The sequence below is a fragment of the Capsicum annuum genome, unplaced genomic scaffold (genome assembly GCF_002878395.1).
Source record: "Capsicum annuum cultivar UCD-10X-F1 unplaced genomic scaffold, UCD10Xv1.1 ctg77955, whole genome shotgun sequence".
Classification (NCBI taxonomy): domain Eukaryota; kingdom Viridiplantae; phylum Streptophyta; class Magnoliopsida; order Solanales; family Solanaceae; genus Capsicum; species Capsicum annuum.
This window is the reverse complement of record NW_025888400.1, coordinates 1,470-22,666: the sequence shown is the minus strand read 5'-3', so window position 1 is coordinate 22,666 and position 21,197 is coordinate 1,470. Positions and strand designations below refer to the sequence as shown.

At 34.3% G+C, this 21,197-nt stretch overlaps 1 protein-coding gene and 1 non-coding gene across 4 annotated transcripts; both read left to right on the top strand.

The window, feature by feature from the left end:
• Positions 1 to 360: 360 nt before the first annotated feature.
• On the top strand, positions 361 to 13,287 carry LOC124894840 (zinc finger CCCH domain-containing protein 44-like). Of its 3 annotated transcripts, XM_047405361.1 has the most exons (11): positions 361 to 847; positions 1,055 to 1,134; positions 3,981 to 4,168; positions 5,948 to 6,959; positions 7,055 to 7,182; positions 7,898 to 7,957; positions 8,043 to 8,093; positions 9,072 to 9,142; positions 10,026 to 10,180; positions 10,310 to 10,381; positions 10,467 to 13,287. In XM_047405361.1, the coding sequence occupies exons 1-11, from the start codon at positions 612 to 614 to the stop codon at positions 12,971 to 12,973; spliced, it is 4,560 nt and encodes a 1,519-aa protein (XP_047261317.1). In that variant the 5' UTR covers positions 361 to 611; the 3' UTR covers positions 12,974 to 13,287. The 3 variants fall into 3 exon arrangements, with proteins under 3 accessions (XP_047261317.1, XP_047261318.1, XP_047261319.1); XM_047405362.1 differs by lacking the exon at positions 3,981 to 4,168 and having other exon boundaries at positions 798 to 847; XM_047405363.1 differs by lacking the exons at positions 361 to 847; positions 1,055 to 1,134; positions 3,981 to 4,168 and adding an exon at positions 4,192 to 4,337.
• Positions 13,288 to 17,201: 3,914 nt separating this feature from the next.
• Positions 17,202 to 17,281, top strand: TRNAK-CUU. Its single transcript has one exon. It is a non-coding gene; the product is annotated as a tRNA-Lys (tRNA).
• Positions 17,282 to 21,197: the final 3,916 nt, after the last annotated feature.

The following is a 21,197-nucleotide window of genomic DNA, read 5'->3' as shown; positions in this document are numbered from 1 at the left end:
CCCAAAATAATACTTCCTTCGTCTCAAATTGGGATGACACAGCTATTAAGAAAACAATGATCGGTAATGTAACTTTATCATTTTATCCCTCTTAATTGTATTTTATTATTAGTTTTAATATTGATGGAAGACTAATAACAAGGAATAATCAATTACATTAAGGATATAATGGAAAAAAAAAATTATCTTATCTCGATAAGTAAAAAAAACAAGTAAAATGAGACATTAAATTAAAAAATTTGAGACGGATAAAATGAAATGGAGGGAGGAAGTACTAAAGAATAAATTTTAAAAATATTGTCATATTTCTTAAACTTAATATCAATTAACTGTCATATAAATTGACTCGGAGGAAATATATGATTTTTATGTGGGTGGCGCACACACATTTTACACACACTTGATTCTGCCAAACATGGGGCCCAACCACCGTCCCCCCATCTATCTCATCTCTCCAACTTTTTCCCCTTTCCCGTCTCAGAAATTTCCACGTACTCCCAAACACACAACTTGGCATAGTCAATGATCCATCACCTTTTCCGATCACTCCTCCGCCCAATTTCACCTACCTTAGGGTTTCATAAACTCTCTTTCTCCGACCTCGAATTCCCATGGAGGACGCCGCAGCATCGTCAGTAGAACAGCAGCTGGTCGGAGTTGCCGTAGCCGTGGTGTCTGCTGGGAATTCTAACGGGATCGGCTTTTCTGAGAAGACGAAGCGTGGAAGGCCTCCACGTGTAGCAGTATCGAATGCTCCGCAACTGAAGAGACATCGCGAGGGGGAGGAAGGGGAAGATGTTTGCTTTATTTGTTTCGATGGTGGTTCGCTTGTCCTATGCGATCGCAAGTGAGTTAACCACGCGTTTTTCAGGGTTTCGCAGAAATTAAATTTACTGGCCTTTTCAGCTAAAAATTGATGTACTTGTTCTTCGTAAATAGTAACGTAAAAGTGTTTTTCTAATTTATTCCAAAATTGGTTTTTTTTAATGGTTTGACTTTGAGAAGTATGAATTGATTGATTGTATTGATTATTGTTTTTTACTGAATTGTAAAGGGGGTGTCCGAAGGCATATCATCCAGCTTGTATTAAGCGGGATGAGGCATTTTTCCGCTCCAAAGCTAAATGGAACTGCGGTATGTATCTCTGCTTCTACCCACACTTAAAGAACCGGTTTGCAGTCATTTAGTTCTCATCTTTGTTCATTTATGAATTTTTTATTGGATGTGCAATTGCTAGTTACTGCATTTGGAAAATGGACTTAAATAGTAGGCGAGGTCATGTAGATTTCTGTTTGATGGTAAATTTAATCAATGAGTGGCACATTACAGCCTCTTGCAGAAATGCAAGGTAAGACTGTGCACAATAGACCCTTGCGGTCTGACTCTTCTTGGAGCCCGCGCATAGCAAGAGCTTTAGTGCAATGGGCTTCTCAAAGGAAAAAGTGGCACGTTAGAGGCGGTAATGTCATATTGCTTGTGCATCTGGCATTTAGTTAAGCTATTTCCATTTAAAGGTTCACCTTACGGATGAAGGTGACCATGCTACTGCAGTGTCACCAAAAACACATAGATAAGGTGCAATTAAATTTTAAGGCAGGTGGTTGTGCACAATGAAAATGTTAAGTGACACTACAATAACTTCATTGTGCTGTTATTTTTTAAATATCTAAGAAGCGAGATGCTGGATCCTTCATTTTACTGCTGCTTCGTAAATCATCATAAGTTGGCCTGAAAGAACTGCGTTACATCAATCATTGTGGAAAAAATCACTATTTCTCATTGTAACAACATCAAGATTAGTACTTATTTATTCTCTCTGCATATAAAAGCATATATTCACATATAAACATTTAGCAAACATCTATAATGGGAACATGTGTGCTTGCCAATAGCTACTTACAGCAATTATAAAATTGTTTTAGAGTGAAAACTCATATATGGAGTATGGTTTTGTCTATATTTGGTTTTAATTGGGTAGTGCCACATAGCACCAAAGTGGCCTTTGAATGCCGGTGCAATTGGAGAGTTGGTAAGCCATCAAGTCAATCTGGAAGATGATACCTGCTAGTATGTGTTGGCCTGTATGGTCAAAGAAGGTTTATCAACTCCAAATCACTCCTTTAAGGGTAGGTGTCTTTTGTATCTATATAGTTGGCATTAGCTTTCACCCATAGATTCCCCCGAGAACTATTTGAACTTTGTTAGCTCCGTGGTACTAGTTGAGTCTTTTTTTTTTTTTTTTTTTTTTTTTTGTATTTGAGCTAATGAAGTATTGTCACCTTCCTAACTTTTGTACTATGTATCCTCTTGATGCTCGCAATGAAATTTCTTATTACTTCATACAAAAAAAAGAGCAGCGAGTGCCCAACCAGGCGATAGCACGGTGTCTGCGTTGGTAGAGAGATGAGAAAGGAAGGCACATGTGCAGTTGCAATAGGCATCCGGAATGTATAAAAGGAGGAAAACTAGGAAGAGTATCCTTGTTCATTCTCTTGTAGCCCTGAGAGCTGGAAAGTTTGCATCATGCCGAAATTGGCATATTAGAATTTTTAGCTGCAATTGGCATTTACAATTTTGAAGGAACAAGTTCCAACCCATACGATCCATCTAAATCGATCAACATCGACATGGTTCACGATAGTTCGCTTACTAACTTGTGCATTTTTTCAAGAAAAAATGAATTCATGTGTATATTTTCTGCTGTAATCTTGATCTGTTCCCGTGTTTTGTACTCTATATTTGTAACATGTTCGAAATGGTTTCTATTTCCAAATTTTTGTTTGGAAAAGTGAAGACCTGAAGACAATCTTTCACAGCCCTTCAATATTGTTGCTGAACTTTACTTATCCTACAACATCAACAACTATGCCTCAAAATACCAAGCCTGTTGTAGTTAAGAGTCGATTATATGAATCCTCACTGTTCATTTTGCTCCAATTTGATTCATTCCATTCAAATATTTAATGTATATCTCACTCTCTTTGCTCCGTTTTCCCTGTATCTTTGCACTAATCAAAGAGAATCTTGAAAACATATTTTCACTTTGGGAAATCTTAAAAAACAAAATCTTAATGTGAAATTGAATGGCACAGAGAGAAACAAGAATCAGATCCCTTTTTAAAAATAAAAGAAACAGAAAAAAATGAATAAGGATTTTTTCTTGGGAAACCAAACAAGGATCTAATTGTTTGATTAAAGTAAACGTTAAACAATCAGAATACATGGTACCATAGGAAAATGATGAATTGAACTATGTCTAAGCTGTGAATTGCATTGAATTTTTGTCTTTGGATTGCGCAAGAGAAACCTTGGAGTAATTTACTCGATGAAACAATTAGTTTTCATCATTGTAATGTTAGAATAAGCTGCAACGAATCTATAGGTCTGAAGTGGAGTGGATAAGGCGGATTTTGAATTTTTTTTAGTATGTCATACTAATAGTTAAAGTGACTGAAGACATTCTCTTCGTTGAGCAGTGTAACCCACCTACCAGCGTTATCTTTTTGTGTGAATATATGTATGTATACATTCCACATGCACTGCATATACACCGACTGTCGAAGGATGTGTGTATTTGAAGACACTTTGATAGTGTGCATGATATCTGGAGAATCTATATTCACAGCAAGGGTTCAACCACAAACATATATTAAGCACCAAATATACACGGGATTGTTGCTAGCACGTGTAGTGCTGAGTATTTTTTCCATTTCATTTCAAGTTGGTGCAATATTTTTTGAACTTCAAAGGATTCGTTTCCCCAGATGTGTTACATTTGAATTTTTGATCAACAATGTTCATGAACGATTAAGTTAATAATAGAAAATGTAAAGATTCTTAAACTATAAGTCTTGAAGTAGTTGCTTAAAGTTAATCAAATAGAAGATCATAATAGATGCATATGATTTTCTATCGACTATCACATCACCACCTCCAGATACTTGCATGACATAACATTCTCAAATTACCTTTATTTTCAGGTTGGCATGTTTGTAGTGTATGTCAAAAGGCTTCCCACTATATGTGCTATACTTGTACATATTCACTGTGCAAAGGATGTACAAAAAATGCTGATTTCTTATGTGTTCGAAGAAACAAAGGCTTTTGCTCAACATGCATGAGAATTATCATGCTGATTGAGAATATAGACCAAGGAATCCAGGAGATGGTATGCTGTGCCCCATAATCTCGTTGCTGATTATTAATTTGACAGTTCATGATATCATCAAGTCTAAATACCAAGATATCCCCTCAAAGTTGGTGGGCTTTGTCAGTTGGACACCCAGACTTAGCTAGTGACCAGATAGGTATCCTCTATTTGAAAAAATTGTGATCAGGTGTGTTCCACTGAATCTGAGCTCGTGAGACCTTAATCGTGATTTTTCTCTTCTTATTTAGAATAATATTGAGTTTTACATGGACCCCACACTTCCACCCTTTTACTTGAAACTTTCATGGCTTATCCCAATTTACTTGTGCAATTAGCCCAAATATCACGAAGAAATCCCCAGTCAAATTGGCAGGTTAAAGGCACCCCTCTGTCACTGTTTTTTAACAAGTTGACAGGCGAAATCCCAGATTCTATTGCAGGACTACCAAATTTTCTGAACCTTAGTTTATCAAGCAATGCTATCTAAGATCGTTTGCCTATTGCCTTCTCCATAGCCCCCCCTTCAACTCTGTCAGTAGACCTTTCTTATAACAATTTGTACAATTTCAATCTGGGAACAGTGCCAGATTGAATTAGAAACAGAGAAACTTTTGATGTCAACTTAGAAGACTGTAAACTTCGTGGGACACTTCCAAATTTCACAACACTTTTTCCTAAACACCATAGACCTATCAGCTAACTTCTCCATGGATGGTCTATCAAATTTCTTTGCACATATGTCAAGCCTTCAAAAGGCTAAGATATCCCACTAGTTTAAAACTGATGTTTTTCCAGTTGGAATTTCATCTCTTGACCTCTGTTTAATCGTTTCGAGTCTCTTTCTAGGATGTAAAGCAACAACCAACAAGACAAGTAAATTCTTTGAGGCGATTAATACCTCGAACAAGCTACTAATGGACACATCTCATAATTCATTGGTGGCTTAATCAGTGAATAAACCACCAACAGAAATTAGAGAACGGCCGCCTTCAAACAACTGGAAAACATGGCCAGAAAATGTTCTCTGGCGACAAACCAACTTCTCTTGTATAACATATTCCTCTCCTTGTCCAAAAATTCATGGCGATGCTTGGAGTTGCTTTGCGGTTCAATAAAAAATTTGTAGGTATTTTTTTTTATACTTTTTACCTGAGCCAGGGGTCTATCGGAAACAACCTCTCTACTTCATCCGAGGTAGTGGTATGGACTGCGTACATCTTACCCTCCCAAACACTGGGTATGTTGTTGCTGTTTTTTTATACTTTTTATGGGAAAATATTACACGACATTTGTCGATTTCTTCATCTATCACATCAACAGTGCGTATTTTCACGCATGAACATAAGTGTCCACGAGGCACACCTCTGCCAGGTAGAGGTATTCAAATGGTCACTAGCTAATGGAGTGTTTAAACCATTCAAACCAAGTTTGAGGGGCTACCTAGGTATTTGGTCTTTCTTTAAATTTTTTTTTTTTTCTATTTTGAGTAAGATGCATTCCCCCGAGAACGATTATTGCCTTTACCTGTGAATAGATAAAGAATGTCACATTCTCCATGAGCAGATCTGATCATCAGATCTAATTACTAATTTTTTGCAGACAATTTTCCTATCATGCCTTTCCAGATTTGTAAAAAATTATGGAAAGAGAGAAATTATTTAATTTAAATCTTGTTCACAGGTAGTATTACTGTGTACTGTTTCATTTTCTTTTACTTCTGCAGAAAAAATAGGAATCTTGGTTTTGTTATGTGTCTGCCATTTGTATTTGATTTTGTGATGCCTGAAATCTTTTCAGGTTCAAGTAGATTTTGATGACAAGAGTAGCTGGGAGTATCTCTTCAAGGTATATTGGATGTACTTAAAAGAAAAATTATCATTAACACAAAATGAACTTATTCAAGCTAAAAGTCCCTGGAAAGGATCAGATTCAGTACATGCTAAGCGACAGCGGGTATCTCATCCTGTTGCATTTGATGGCAAAGGTATTGTGAAGTCTTTTGACCATTTGGAGCTGAAAAAACCCAAACAATTGCTGGAGCCACCTTGCAAGGCTCCTCCAATCACTGAAATCCAAACAATTGCTGAGGCTGAAATTTTAAATGGTACTGGTTGTTCTCCACAGTTGGAGCAAACACAGCCCATAGAGCTAGATTTACGGAGGAAAGATTCTTTAAAGAAAGAAGAAGCAAGTACTGCTGTGGGGCCATCATTGAATGGACGCATGGAATGGGCATCCAAAGAGCTTTTGGAGTTTGTTGCACACATGAAGAATGGTGATACTTCTGCTTTATCACATTTTGAGGTCCAGGCTTTATTACTAGAGTACATAAAGAGAAACAATCTTCGAGATACTCATCAGAAAAGTCAAATAATTTGTGATTCGAGGCTCCAAAGTCTTTTCGGAAAACATCGTGCTGGCCACATAGAAATGCTAAAGCTTCTTGAGTTTCACTTTCTGATAAAGGAGGATTCACAGAGTAGTACATTTATACCAGCTGGAATTGTTGGAAATGTTACTAGTCATGTGGAGGATGGCGTTAACAATGATACCTCATTCTTGATGAATAAAACTAAGAAACGTAAATCACGGAGACACCCCGAAAAAAATTTCGTGCAGGTCAATCTAGATGAGTATGCAGCAATTGATGCTCATAACATCAATCTCATATATTTGCGCCGTGATTTGATGGAGAGTCTTATTGAAGATATGGAGAAGTTCCAAAGCAGAGTTATTGGTTCAGTTGTCCGGATAAGAATATCTGGTAACAATCAGAAGCAGGATATGTACAGGCTTGTCCATGTCGTAGGTACCGACATTTCTTAAAAGATTTCTTTAACTACTCATGCTGGTGTAAACAAGATTTAAATCTAGTTTCCAGAGAACATAATATCTTCAACTCAGGTACAAGCAAGGCATTTGTTCCATATAAGATTGGGGATAAGGCTGCTGATGTACTGCTTAAAGTATTAAACTTAAACAAGAAAGAGATTGTTCCTATTGATTCTATTTCAAATCAAGATTTCTCTGAGGTAATTAGATACACGTGACTGTTCCTTGTTCACTACTTGAATTGCAAGATTGTTGCATTTATTAATGAATAACTTCATTTTCATGTTTACGAATGGTACATAAATAAACCTTTTACTTCTTAGTTCTGCGAAGGAAACTATATTCTGGACCTAATTCAATCCCAAAAGTTAGTTCATAAGGTCAGGATTGTCCACGATAGTATAAAGAAATTACAGTCCATGCCGTCAACCAATATGGTCACTCTTAAATCCTTCGGCATGCTCAGAGTTGGACGTTTGGAGCAATGGTAACATAATTTTGGTCCGTACGATGGGTAGTCTAGTATCAGGGATGAGTTTAGCTCTTGGCTTTTATATGTTAAGCAAAATGGACCTTGAACTTAACTCTATTCCGAAAGTTAACTTGTGAGGAACTGTTTGGAACCATATGAAAAGACTACCACCAATACTTAAGCCTAGTGATATCAGGGAATCTACCACACAGTAGGTGTGGGTTCAATTAATTTTGTTCTATATCTCTTTTATTTTCAACTATGTAATAATAAAAAGTTTTTTTTAAGTGACTACCGCTCATACCTTCAACAATGTGGACTCTCAACAATTTCTACTACTCTGTCACCTTAATATGTTGTACCTGTATAGGGTGTATGGTGATTTCAGTAGGTGATTGGTGTTGATTCAGATAACTTCTTAATTATTTATTGGCAATTTTCAGGATGAATGCAGAAGATTACGTCAGATCATAAAATGTGGGCTTGTAAAGCGGTTGACAATAGTAAGTGTTGAACCTGATGTCACTTTTAAGTTTTGCTTTAGGATATCACAATGACTGATTAAATGATGCCTTTTCTTCTTCATAGGGTGAGATACAGAAGAAAGCAATGGAACTCCGTGCTGTAAAACTCAAAGATGTATGTCACCTTTTCATTATTCATTGCAATTTTCTCCATTAGTATTTGTAGATGGATATATTCCCTTGATAAAATGGTCATGCAAATTTAACTGGAATGATAATGAATGGGCCACAAGAAATTGGGATGGGAGGAGCATAATTAAAGTGCAGCCCGGTGCACTAAAGCTCCTTTATGCGCGGGTCCAGGAAAGGGCCGGACCAAAAGGGTCTATTGAACACAGCCTTACCCCTTGCATTTCTGCCTGAGGCTGTTTCCATGGCTTGAACCCGTGACCTAGTCACATGGCAGCAAGGGAGGAGCATAATTAAGTCCTTAAAATGTGTTTAAAGGGTTAAGGGAGGAGCATAATTAAGTCTTTAAAATGTGCTTAAGGGTTTCCTTTCTTTTCTTTTAGATCATATCAATGATCTGGATGAGCATCTCATCTGGGTATAATGCAGTATTTTTATTTTATTTTTAGCAAGCTTTTGCATGACTTTGAAGGGCCTAAATGAAGTTCTAAACTATGTATTTCTTTAGGCAGAGCATGTCTAGGCAAGGAAGAGGCAATATTTTGTATTGAAATTAGTAATGGGAGATAGAAATATTTCATTTGATCATGTAAATTTAATTGCAACAGAGAGGAATTGGTATAGTTGGATCTTTTAAAATGTATTCAAATGTTTTTCTTCCTTTTAGAATTCTTTTGTGCTTCAAAACTGAGTGGTGTCTAAAGCACAAAGAAACTGCAGCCAAAAGAAGGAAAAGGTATTGATTCCTGAATGGTAACTGATCTACACATTTTGTTGCTTTACATTCCAAAGTAGGTAAACTATCCCGACCCATAAACACTTGTTGTACCTACTCTCATGGAACGTAAAAGGTTTTGTGTTCGAAGGTGTTATGTGTACTGTCACTGTTACTACTTTTGAAAAAGATGTTATATAGGTTGTGTTGTGATGGGCTTTTGTTTCTTTATTTTTGAAAAATGAACAGTCTCTGGAAGAGGAGATACAACGACTCAACAATCTTCGTGAAAGAGCAAGTGAAAAAGGGCGCAAGAAAGAATATCCTTTCCTTCCTCTGTTGAAGCAGTTTACCTTTATATATTGTTATCTCAAGATAATATTGATGTCTCCAACAATAGCAGAGGCACCATATTTTAAAATTCTGTATTTTTCTTTTTCTCTTGTTCCACACTTTTTTTGACAGTTCCATATGTTTCTGTCTGTTTACCTTAACAAATGGATAATTTAGTTTATTGAGGGAAAGAAAAAAGGAGGTCAGAAACAGGGACATGAACAAATTTAAATTGCAATGGGAAGGTTGGTCCCAACTGAGGTTTTACTAATTTGAATTACATTTCAATGAGGTTGAAGTTACTTTAATGAAAAAAGACTCAATCTGAGTAAAATGCAAGTACTTTTTTCTTTTCATTGTTATAAGCAGATATAAATAGGAGTGCTTTTCATTTCTCAAATATATTTTAATCAATAATTTTTTTGACAAGGTTCAGACTATTTTTCCTAGATCTTCACATACATTAGTAGTATTTACCATTTTATGAACCCTAAAACACATTTTAGAATTGAATCACTCATATTTACTTTATCTTTCTGCAGTCACCTCTTATAATATTAAATAGCAGAAAATATATGTGTTATATAAAAGTTGCTTAAGCTATAGAAATATGCAAACTAAATCTTTTACAATGAATAAGAGTGAACCGTGAAATAGCTGCTGGTGCATACTGCTGCTGTTAACTCGCAAATTTCAGTTCAACATCTAAATCAATTGAGATATTTATTAGATCTCTCTGTAAAGATTGAATTCAATTTTCTTCTTTGAAAAAGAGCATATGATTTCAAAATCTATAGATATCATGTTCTGCACTTTTTAATTAGATCAGACTTTGAGCATGGGTATGTGGACTTCCTTGACACTTCCCACGCTCAGAGAATGTGTAGAGAAGCTAGAGCTTCTGAAGACGCCTGAAGAACATCAGCGGAGGCTACTTGCAATTCCAGAAGTGCATGCTGATCCAAAGATGGATCCTAATTATGAAACAGACGAAGATGCTGGAGAATCGGACGACAAAAAACAAGGTTACATCAGTTTGTTTTTAGTCACTCTTTTCCAATTTATGGGTGATCTCTTTTCCAATTTATGGGTGATCTCTTTTTATTGGGCGCAATTTGAAAGATTTGCTTACTGATGATGTTAATGTAATGCAGTTGAACATGGGGGGCCAAAATACGCTAGATTTAGTAGAAGGGAAGACAAGCATATGTCTTCATGGAAGAAAGGTTAGGTGGTTGGTTGTACCAGCAAGTCTTTCAAAAGTTGATTCTTTGTGATCTAAGTAAGTAGAATTTTTGTTTTTTTATCCAGATAAAGAGGGATCTATCATGGTTCTATCTAAAGTGAGTGAAAAAAGAGAGGCTCATGGAAATATTATGAAGAAGCTAGGGAATCAAGGTACTGAATGTCAGGTTGTGGATAGGTCTGCATCTGAAACTTCAATTACAAGCTTATCTACAGTGAACTCAACATCCACTAAAAATAGTGATACAGACAAGCTTTGGCATTACCGTGACCCTAGTGGTAAAATACAAGGACCATTTTCAGTGACACAGTTGAAGAAATGGAATACGTCGGGGCTTTTCCCACTTGATATGAGGATATGGACAAATGATGAGCATGACGACTCAGTACTTTTAACTAATGCACTAAAAGGGCTGTTCCATAAAGCCCCTCAGGTGCATGGTGAGATTTCACACCAGTCTAAGAAGCTTGGTGCTGCTTCTGTTAACAGTAGCGTTGGGTGGTGTGCAACTGCAACTGGAATAGGGAGAGAATGTGGAGGGAGGGAGGTACCTTGGCACCTCCGTATCAGAAATAACCATTCTAATGGTAACACTGAGACTGCGAAAATGGATGGGTTGTCCTCGTCTTCTCCACAATGTTTGGACTTGAATAATTCTTATTCTGACAAACCCCATGCATCCAGCCCAGAACCTTCATCCAGTCATGGAAATGTGCACAGAGCTCCTCTGCATGGGAAAAAATGCCCTAAAACTGTTGATTTTCACTACAGTACAGGTCATATGGTTCGGGACTCAAGTGGAAGCCCAATATCTCAGATATCTGATGGCTTTAGCCATAGTATGCAATCTCACCGTCAGAGGCATTTAGGGCAGTCTTCCGGACAGAACTGGGGATCCTCAAACAGTAATAGAACTTCAGTTAAAGTAAAATCTGGATCTAGTTTTGCATCAGTAACTAAGTCAATTGATTCATTTGAACAAGGTATCACGACTTATCCAGATCTCCCCAGCCCAACTCCAAAAACTAGCTATGACGATGTTGAAGCTCAGGCTGCTGAAGAGCTACTTTCTTTGAGTTCGATTGTTCCAGTTTGTGCTTCAAATATCCAGGATTTGCCAAGTCCTAAACCAGAATTGGAAGACGAAGCTCCAGTTGGGCAGGCTGCAGCAAACAAAGATTCTTTAACTTCTAGTTTTCCTGTTCAGGATTCAGGCCCTGTTCCAGTTTGTGCTTCAAATATCCAGGATTTGCCCAGTCCTACACCAGAGTTGGAAGACGAAGCTCCTGTTGGGCAGGCTGCATCAAACAAAGATTCTTTAACTTCTAGTTTTCTTGTTCAGGATTCAGGCCCTGTTCCAGTTTGTGCTTCAAATATCCAGGATTTGCCAAGTGCTAAACCAGAATTGGAAGACGAAGCTCCAGTTAGGCAGGCTGCATCAAACAAAGATTCCTCAACTTCTAGTTTTCCTGTTCAGGATTCAGGCCCTAGTTGGAGCAGTGCTTCTAGTCTAGTGATTGATGGCCCCCAACTTCCTGAATTAGCTAGTGGATTGGGTGGATATTCACCAGCTGCAAAACCATCTGTGGACTCTGATCTTTTCTCTGATTCTGCACTGAAACCAGCTGAAGCAGTGGGTGATCATGTCGACACACCTACTTCAGATGCCAACCAACTCAATCATAATTCCTCATGTCATCAAATCTCAAACTTTTCTGATTGGCGAGCACTCTTTGGTGAGCCAATAGAGTTCAGCATTTTAGATGAGGAATCAGTATCAGACCTATTAGCTGAAGTTGATGCAATGGAATCTCAAACTCAAAGTGGTATGGGTTCACCAACCTCAGCCATGAGGTGCGGTGAGGAGACAATATCTGTGTTTAAAAGTGACTTTTTCAGCTTTCTTGAGGAGCTTAGTCCCACACTTGATCCTGCAAAAAATGATGCTCTGAGCTCCACTGAAGATATGCAGTTACCTTGTCAATCCTCTCTGACAGATGAACTAGCGGGGGCATCACAGGCCGAAGCTTTTGATCCTTTAAAGAGGTCTAGCAGGACTTCATCTTCTTGCAATGAGAGAGAAACAAAGTCAGCTGATGTTTGCTTTTCCCAGGGTGAAGCTGGGTCCAATGTACCTACACCCTCTACCACGAGGAAAACTGAAGTTTCAGTCATCAGCTATAGTACAGGTCTGGAAGCTATAACCACCGACTATTGTGCAGCACCTGCAAACATGATTTGCAGTAGACTGGTTCAGGGATTCACAGATGTTAATCAAGGTAGCAGCATGGTGACTGCATGTGGACGTTCAAACGTGAATACCTCCCCTTTCACTGGGAATCCATTGCCTGAAAGCCAGTGTATATACTCAGGAGAGAGGTCTGGTGGTCCAGGAGATGGGGTTATTCCAGTAGGGGACTTGGGATTTGGAAGGGATGGGTCATCGTGGTGCAGACAGACATTTGGTGGCAGGGCATACTCTGGGCCTCCTCCAAATGGACAACGTGTTTGCAAGTTTTATGAGAGTGGGCATTGCAAGAAGGGGGCGTCGTGCGACTATTTTCACCTTTGAAGGTATGAATTGGTGAATTCACGGCAATTGCTTTAATCTTTTTTGTACAACCATTTCTTTCAGTAGGATGATCAAGATGTAGCTAAAATGTTAGTATAATTTAACCAAAAAATTTCAGTTAAAGAAGGCAGGATACAAAAAGAATTCCCACTGAACCATAATGTTAACCAGGTAGAAACTAGTACACTAAAGCAGACCAAAATAATTGTATCATCCTTGTATTTGATCGGGGAACTATTGCTCTATGTACAAACTACAGCAGTGAATTGGTGATCGTCAGGAATTTGTACGTATACATTAGAGATTAGAGAGAAGAACGCTTCTGCTCTCCCGCGATTAATTATTTTACGCCCTAAATGTTGTTGCCAATTCTAAGGGTCTAGTTCAAAGATGTTTAGGGTATGTTTCCATATCTGCAGTCAAATTTCTGGGGATTGCTCGTGAGGGATGACATACTCGTTCAACCTTGCATAGTTCCTGTGCAAGTCTTACAGTTGCAACAGCCACGCATTTTGTACAGTTACATTACAACAAACTAGCATTTAGAATCACAGCAGCACTATTTTGTTGGTTGTATTCCTCCTTATTTAGGGGTGCGTATCGGGTGTATCGGACGGATAATTAGGCTTAATGGTTTGGCTTAACTGTATTGGTTTTAAAATATACTAATTCACTAACCAACCAATAAGATAACGGTTGATTCGGTAACGGTCCACTAACCAACCAAATAAGATAGCAGTTGATTTGGTAACGGACTGTAATGAATGAACAATTACACTAACCAACCAATAAGAAAACGGTTGATTCGGTAACGGATTGTAACGGATGAACAATTATCGAATCATTATCGGGTGGTGTATCGGACCTCCATGGTACCTCTGATGAACACACCTTACAAAATAGAGGACTTCTTAGTTGTTGGGTAAATTAATTAAGGGTGGCAAAAAAATTTTAAAACTAAAAAAGAGTGACACAAGTCTTAAATATAGAGTAGAAGTGACAATTTTAAGATTAGTATTAATGCCATTAATTTTAAAACTCTTAAGTTTAATATTTACACACAGATTCCTACACCATATTTACCCAAAGATTCCTAGACCATCACCATCACTTCTCCTCCACACCCTTTTTGTCGTCGCCGCCGCCACTTCTTCTTCCTCCACTATCACTACCATTGCCACCTCTTTCAGATTCACCATTATTTCTTCCCTCTACATAACTATCGCCTATTTTTCTTCTTTCTCCTCCACCATCGTCGTTATCAATATCTCAACAAATGTCCTTCTCATTCGGCGTCACCACCAACACCACCACCTCCCTTTTTATCATAAATATCGTTTTTTCGTGGGCTCCTCCTCTAACCACATCTTTTTTTCAGAAATTAAGTATCGAAGTTGCTGGAGCAACAGTCAAAGTTGCTGTAGCAACTTCGATAGTTGCTGTAACACAACTAATAGTAGTTGTTGTAGCAATTACCGTAACTATTGTAGAAACTCTGGTAGTTGCTGAATTTGTTGAATTATTTCTTCATTTATTTTTAAAAGAAATAAAAAAATTTCTTTTCAAACTACTCAATTTTTTTTTTTAAAAAATAGTCCATAAAGATTAAAAAAGGAAGAAAAATGAAATGAAAAGAGAAAAAAAAAAAGAAGAGAAGATGGAAGAAGAGAAAAAACTAGAGAGAGAAAAAATTAGAAGAAGAAGGTCGGGAGAAAGAAAGAAAAAAAAGAAATATTGAAAGATAAGAAAAGGGGGAATTCGGAGGACTTTTGAAAAGTTTAAAAATTTTAAAAAGTTACATTTTATACCCCAATTTATTTAATCACTAATTAAAAAGAATTTGACTTAAGTTGATCAAAGTTGTTACCAATTTTAATTTTAAAACTTATTTGCCACCCCATACTTAATTTTCTCTTCTTAGTTTGTCTTACTGTATTAGAAGTGTTAAATACAGTGACAGAGGAAATAGTAGTACTAATAAATAATAATACTTGGTGCTTGCCTCTCAAAACCAACGCTCCCCCTTTATAATGCGTAGGAGACACACTAGTAGTTGAATTTACCCCCCTTTATAACTATGCCTAAGCGACACACTACTTGTTGAATTTATGTGGTTTACAGAAGCAGAATCGAGTATATCATCCCTCACGAGCTATTCCCCGAAATTTGACTGCAGAAATGAAAACTTACCCTAAACATCTTTTATCTTACCCGAAATATGTACACACTACATATTTTTAATTAATGCTAAGCAGCTAAAAATACAATCTTTGTTTTCATTTCCTTTTCCAAATCAGTGGAGAAATTTGAGAATTCAAAACAAAGAGTTGCTCTAGGCAGAATACTAAATTAGACTTTACACATTTACAGACTAGGGTTAGAAAGTATAATTAAGAAGGAAGAATATTTAGAGGGCTTTGGTTAGCTAATAATAATACATCACGGTAGATACTAGATGGGGCTTTAGGTTTAGGATTTATAAAAATATAATATGTATTTTATATATCTAGGGGTAAAAGTACAAGTATGATAGTTCTTAACGGGTTAATGGTTTATCCGATAAGAAAATTGATTAATGCATCCCCACACCAATAAACTGTTAAAGATAAAATTTAGCCCAACACCAATTATTTATTCGATAACCCAATATCAATTAGCCAATTTTATGATTGGCTCATCGGTTACAGTTTAATTTTAAACGGACCGATCCTTATTAGTCAGTTGTAGACAGGTTGATGAATGACTGGTCAAGTTGATCACGGGCATCCAAAATCAAGTTTGTATTTAATCTAGAGACTTTACTAAAACTATAAAATTAACTAAGTTACTAGAAGGTGAGTCAGTTTATTTTAAAATTTATAATCAATAAAAACTGAGAAAGAAAAGAAAAGAAAAGATTGTCAGAAATGAGATTCCTTAAAGTTATTTTGTGTTTTAGCTTAATTATTTTTATTGGTATACTCCATTGTTCACTTTTACTTTATTTATCTAAGTTTGAAATTTGCATGCTCTTTAAAATGTAGTGATCGATATGAGAATTTTATCATAGTATTTATATTAATTGATGTTTCTTAATATGCTAAAAGTGCTATAAAAATAAAAAAATATTTTTAGAATATGTTAAAAGTGATAAGTAAAAATGAAAATATATTCTAAGTATAGTGGTCGGAGGAAGTATTTTGAAGCGGAGGACAAATTCCTAAAGATGGAAACAAGACGAACAAAGTTTGGGCTATTGGGGGTTTGTAATTATTATTGTTGAATCTAATTTTACCAAAACAATCTTTGGACGCTTGGTTACAGTACACAGTTCATTCATCAACTCAACTCATCCAAAAATTGAATCAACCGGTACATAAATACCAATCCTTTTGGAATTAATTACACCTTTTCCTAATTATTTAATTATTTTTACTCTCTTTTCCTATTAATATATATAATATAGCCGACATATACATAACATTCTGTGTATATGTTAGAATTTTTGTAATATGTTTAGGGATTTGAAATTTTTTGTAATATTAAAAACATAAGTCGTGTATTTATGTAATTTTTAGTTTTTTCATTCTTGGTTGGAGACATTCAAGACCCGTTTAGGTCATGAGAGTTTGCCTTTTTTTTTTTTTTTTTTTTTAAAAAATTTTTTGTGTTGGATCATGCAAATTCTAAATACAACTTTAAATTTGAAAAATATCCAAAATTTTATTTTCACTTTTTTCACAAATCTACCTTATTTTAAAAATAAAAATAAAAATGGCTATTTAAATTATATTTCATGTTTTTTTAGGGAGAAGTACATTCAAACAAACAATTATTACTTGTAAATATTGTAATCAAACGTAACTTCATCTTCATCCAATTTAAAAATTTCAAATAAAGTGAATTGTACATGGGATCTAATCTATGACATCATGTGATTATATATTTTGAGATATAACTCTTTTAGAGAAGATTGCATTGTATGTTATAGGTAGGTTAGTTAAGTTGAACGATTTTACTAATTTTTAGAAATTAGAGATATAAATCATATTTAGAAGTATATTCAAATTCTGAATAGTCATATACGACTCCAATTTTAAAATCTTTATAATAATATTTGATTTTCAACGCTTGCTCATTAAACTCGTTTGGTTTTTGAATCTTACATCTTACTTACGTACAAGGCTAAGCCGTTAAATATTAACATTAGAAGTTAATCAAATTCTTGCCGCTGACGGACCAACAAGAAACCTATCTAGCTCAGTTGGTAGAGCACAAGGCTCTTAACCTTGTGGTCGTGGGTTTGAGCCCCACACCCCACGGTGGGCGTCTGTTTACTCAGTTTTATTCCCAATTAAGTAATTTCAACTTTATGAACGAATTTAGATGAAGAGAATATATTTCATCCATAAAAAATGATGTACAATAATCCTACCGGAAAAATGATGACAACCTTAATTAGTTCTTAATTTTAATTTTAATTTAAGTAAATATATAATATATTATTTATATCTTGATCTTTTTTATATGTGCACAACCCAATTTTCTTTATGAATTATTTAATGAAAGAATACCAATTTCTTAATAGATTAAACTACCTAATAATGACTATTTTCATAAAAAAAAATTGGTTGATATTTGTATGAAATATTTCATAATATTACATTTATCTGCCAAAAGGTGCATCGAAAAAGAGTGATAAACAAGATAAATTCTTCAAAATACCTAAAATAGAAATACGCGTATGATATTGTTTTTTTTTTTTTTAAATATTTAGTTCTTTGAAGATAAATCAACATGCTAAAGATAGTTTTAAAGTATTTTTTTTTATTTTGTCATTGAATAATTATTGTCGGAATTTGTACAAATAATATTATTGATAGTCATGTTAGTAAAAGTCATAAAATATAAGTACTTTAATAGATAAAGAAATTATAGGATATTTAACTTTTTTATTTATTAATTGAATTAATTAAACAATATGTAATTTATCAGAAACTGAATATTATAATGAAAACTTCTAAGAGAATTATCCGATTAGTCAAACGATTAAAAATATAAAGACAAACTCAATAAATAAAGTAGTTTATCATATAATTATGATATACCGAATGCAAAGGCCCAAGTGGCAAGAAAAAATTTATGAAAAAAATAATTTTATCAACTACATGTCATATTTTTAGCGGGACAAAAATAATTTTTTTCAACTACATGTCATAATTTTAGAGGAGAAAAATAATTTACCAACACATGTCTCAACTTTAGAGGATTTTAAGAATAGATAAGTATAATTTTATTTTATAAAAATCTCAATCATTTTCTTTATTATAAAATAGTCTTCACTAGGTAGCCTAATCTATTAAGAAATTAGTATTCTTCCATTATATTATTCACAAAGAAAATCGGGTTAGGCACATATAAAAAGGGTCAAAATATGAGTAATATATATATTCTCTTAAATTAAAAGTAAGAACTAGTTAAGATTGTCACATCATTTTTCTGGTGGGTTATTGTAAAACCTGGCCATAGTAACTTTTGTGATGGTCGGAGCAAAATAAAGTGACTTTTGTGTAATAAATTTAAAAAAAATAACTTTTATGTAATAGACACAAAGTTAAGTGACCACGGATAAAATTTACTCAATATAAAGAAGGGCGAAATGGTATCGTGGACCCTTGTACTTGTCTGAGTTTGTAAAATGAACGTTTCAACTTAGACTTTTGTAATCCGAACCCCTCAACTCGATAAAAATCATCCTTTTAAACCCTATTTTGGTGTGTATAACACAATTGCTTCCACGTCATTTTCAAGTGCTGCATTAAATTTTACGTCATTTTTAAAATGCCACATAAGAAATTAATTATTAAAAAATTAATTTAATAAACAACTTTTATAAATTGTATATTTTTTTAAATTTCATTCCAAATAGTTAAAATTCCTCTCCAATTAATTTAAATTTTCAACTCTAAATTTAAATACACAAACACAATAAGTTTTTTAATTTTTAATTTTGAATATCTTTGATAAATCACAAAAACTCATTTATTGCTCTTCAAATTTGAACTTCAAGCATTTTCAAGCTTATACATGGAGTTTATTAATTTTTTAATATCCACTATCACTCATTTTCGATTCAAATTCAAATTTTAATCCCAACAAAACATGAAAAAAATTGTATTGAGAAATTAATTTACAAAAAAAATAAAAAAATAAATCTCAAATGAAGGGAAAGAAAATTTGAATTCGCTCGTCACTTTTAAATGTCACATAAAAAATTACATATATAATAAATTTAATTAAATAAATAACTTTTACAAATTGTAGAAAAATTTCAAGAGTAAATTTCACCCATGATCACTTAATTTTGTGTCTCTTGCACAGAAGTCATTTTTCTTTCATTCATTTCATCCATGATCATTTAACTTTGCTCCGACCATCACAAAAGTTACTATGGTCGGATTTTGTAATAAAGCTACCAAAAAAATGACATGACAACCTTAATTAGTTCTTAATTTTAATTTAAGAGAATATAATACACTACCCATATCTTTGACCCATTTTATATGTACCCAACTCAATTATCCTAATGAATTATATAACAAGAAAAATATCAATTTCTTAATAGATTAGGCTACCTAATGATTCATAGAAAAAAAACTAACTGATATTTTTATGAAATTAAACTAAAATTTATAAAAATGAGAAAAAAATAGAACAACATAACAAGTCTGAAATAAAAATAAAATATTTCATAATTTATGTTCATGTGTGTCTATTACACAAAAGTCAATTTTTCATAACAAGTGTTCAATTTTACTGTGTCTGTCCAACTTTATTTATCTATGAATTTTGGCTTGAAAAAATCACATTTTAAATTTGTTTGGCAAGGATAAACTTTGTTATATGATCACAAAATAAAATATGATGCCTCCTTCCCCAACCAATCCTCACTCCCACCTCCGCCCTTTCTAGCTGGCCGATATATGCTTCTTCCCTAGGCCCTCAATTTCCTCCCCCTTTCTCTATTTAAAATAAAATTGTCGATAGCGTTTTGCTTATTTTTATGTATTTATTATATTAAAAATACTTTTTACTTTTATTTTTAATTTAATAAATAAATTTTTAAGTTTTTTTCATATTTTATTCTTAATAATCAAGATAATTATTTATTCTCTTAATTATTCCCTCAAACTTAAACTTATACATCAATTAATATGAATATTATGATAAAAATAATTTTATATTAATTATTAATTTTTTTAAGAGTGTAAACTTCAAATTGAAAATGTACTGTCCCTGTTCATTTTTATTTATTATTATTAAAAGCAATTTTTAAAATTTATTTATTTAATTAATGCGATTTATGAAATGTAATTTATAAACACAAATGAATGTAATTTATGAAATATTTTATTTTTATTTCAGACTTTTATGATGTTCTATTTTCTTCTCATTTTGATAAGTTTTAGTTTAATTTCATAAAAATATCAATCAATTTTTTTTCTATGAAGCACCAGGTAGCCTAATCTATTAAAAAATTGATTTTTTTTTTGTTATATAATTCATAAGGATAATTGAGTTGGGCACATAAATGGATCAAAGATATGGATAGTGTATTACATTCTCTTAAATTAAAATCAAGAACTAATTAAGGTTGCCACGTCATTTTTCCGGTGGAATTATTACAAAATCCGGCCATAGTGACTTTTATAATGGCTGGAGCAAAGTTAAATGACGATGGATGAAATGAATGAAAGAAAAATAACTTTTGTGTAATAGACACAAAATTAAGTGACCATGGGTGAAATTTACTCAAAATTTCAATAATCATGTTCTTGATGTTTGCTCACAAAAAAAAAAACATCAAATTCATTTCAAATAATTAAAATTTCTCTCCAATTAATTTAAATTTTTACCTATAAATTCACATACACAAACATAATGAATTTTCAAATTTAAATATCTTTAGCAAAATCCACAAAAATTTCAAATTAATTCTAAAAAAATGAAAAATTAAAATGGAAAAGTGAATTAAAAAAATTAAAAAGTTAAATGGTGGGGGCTGTATCGGGGTTGTCGGGTGGGGAAACGCCGCCGGGGGAGGGGGGAGCTATATGATGCTTTGGCGGGTGGACTTTAACGGTGGCAAATAGTAGTGAAGGAGGATGACTGGGGAATTTGGAGGGGGGGGGGGGGGGGTTATGGGGGTGGGGGGGGGGGTGGTGGGTGTGGGGGGGGGGGGGGG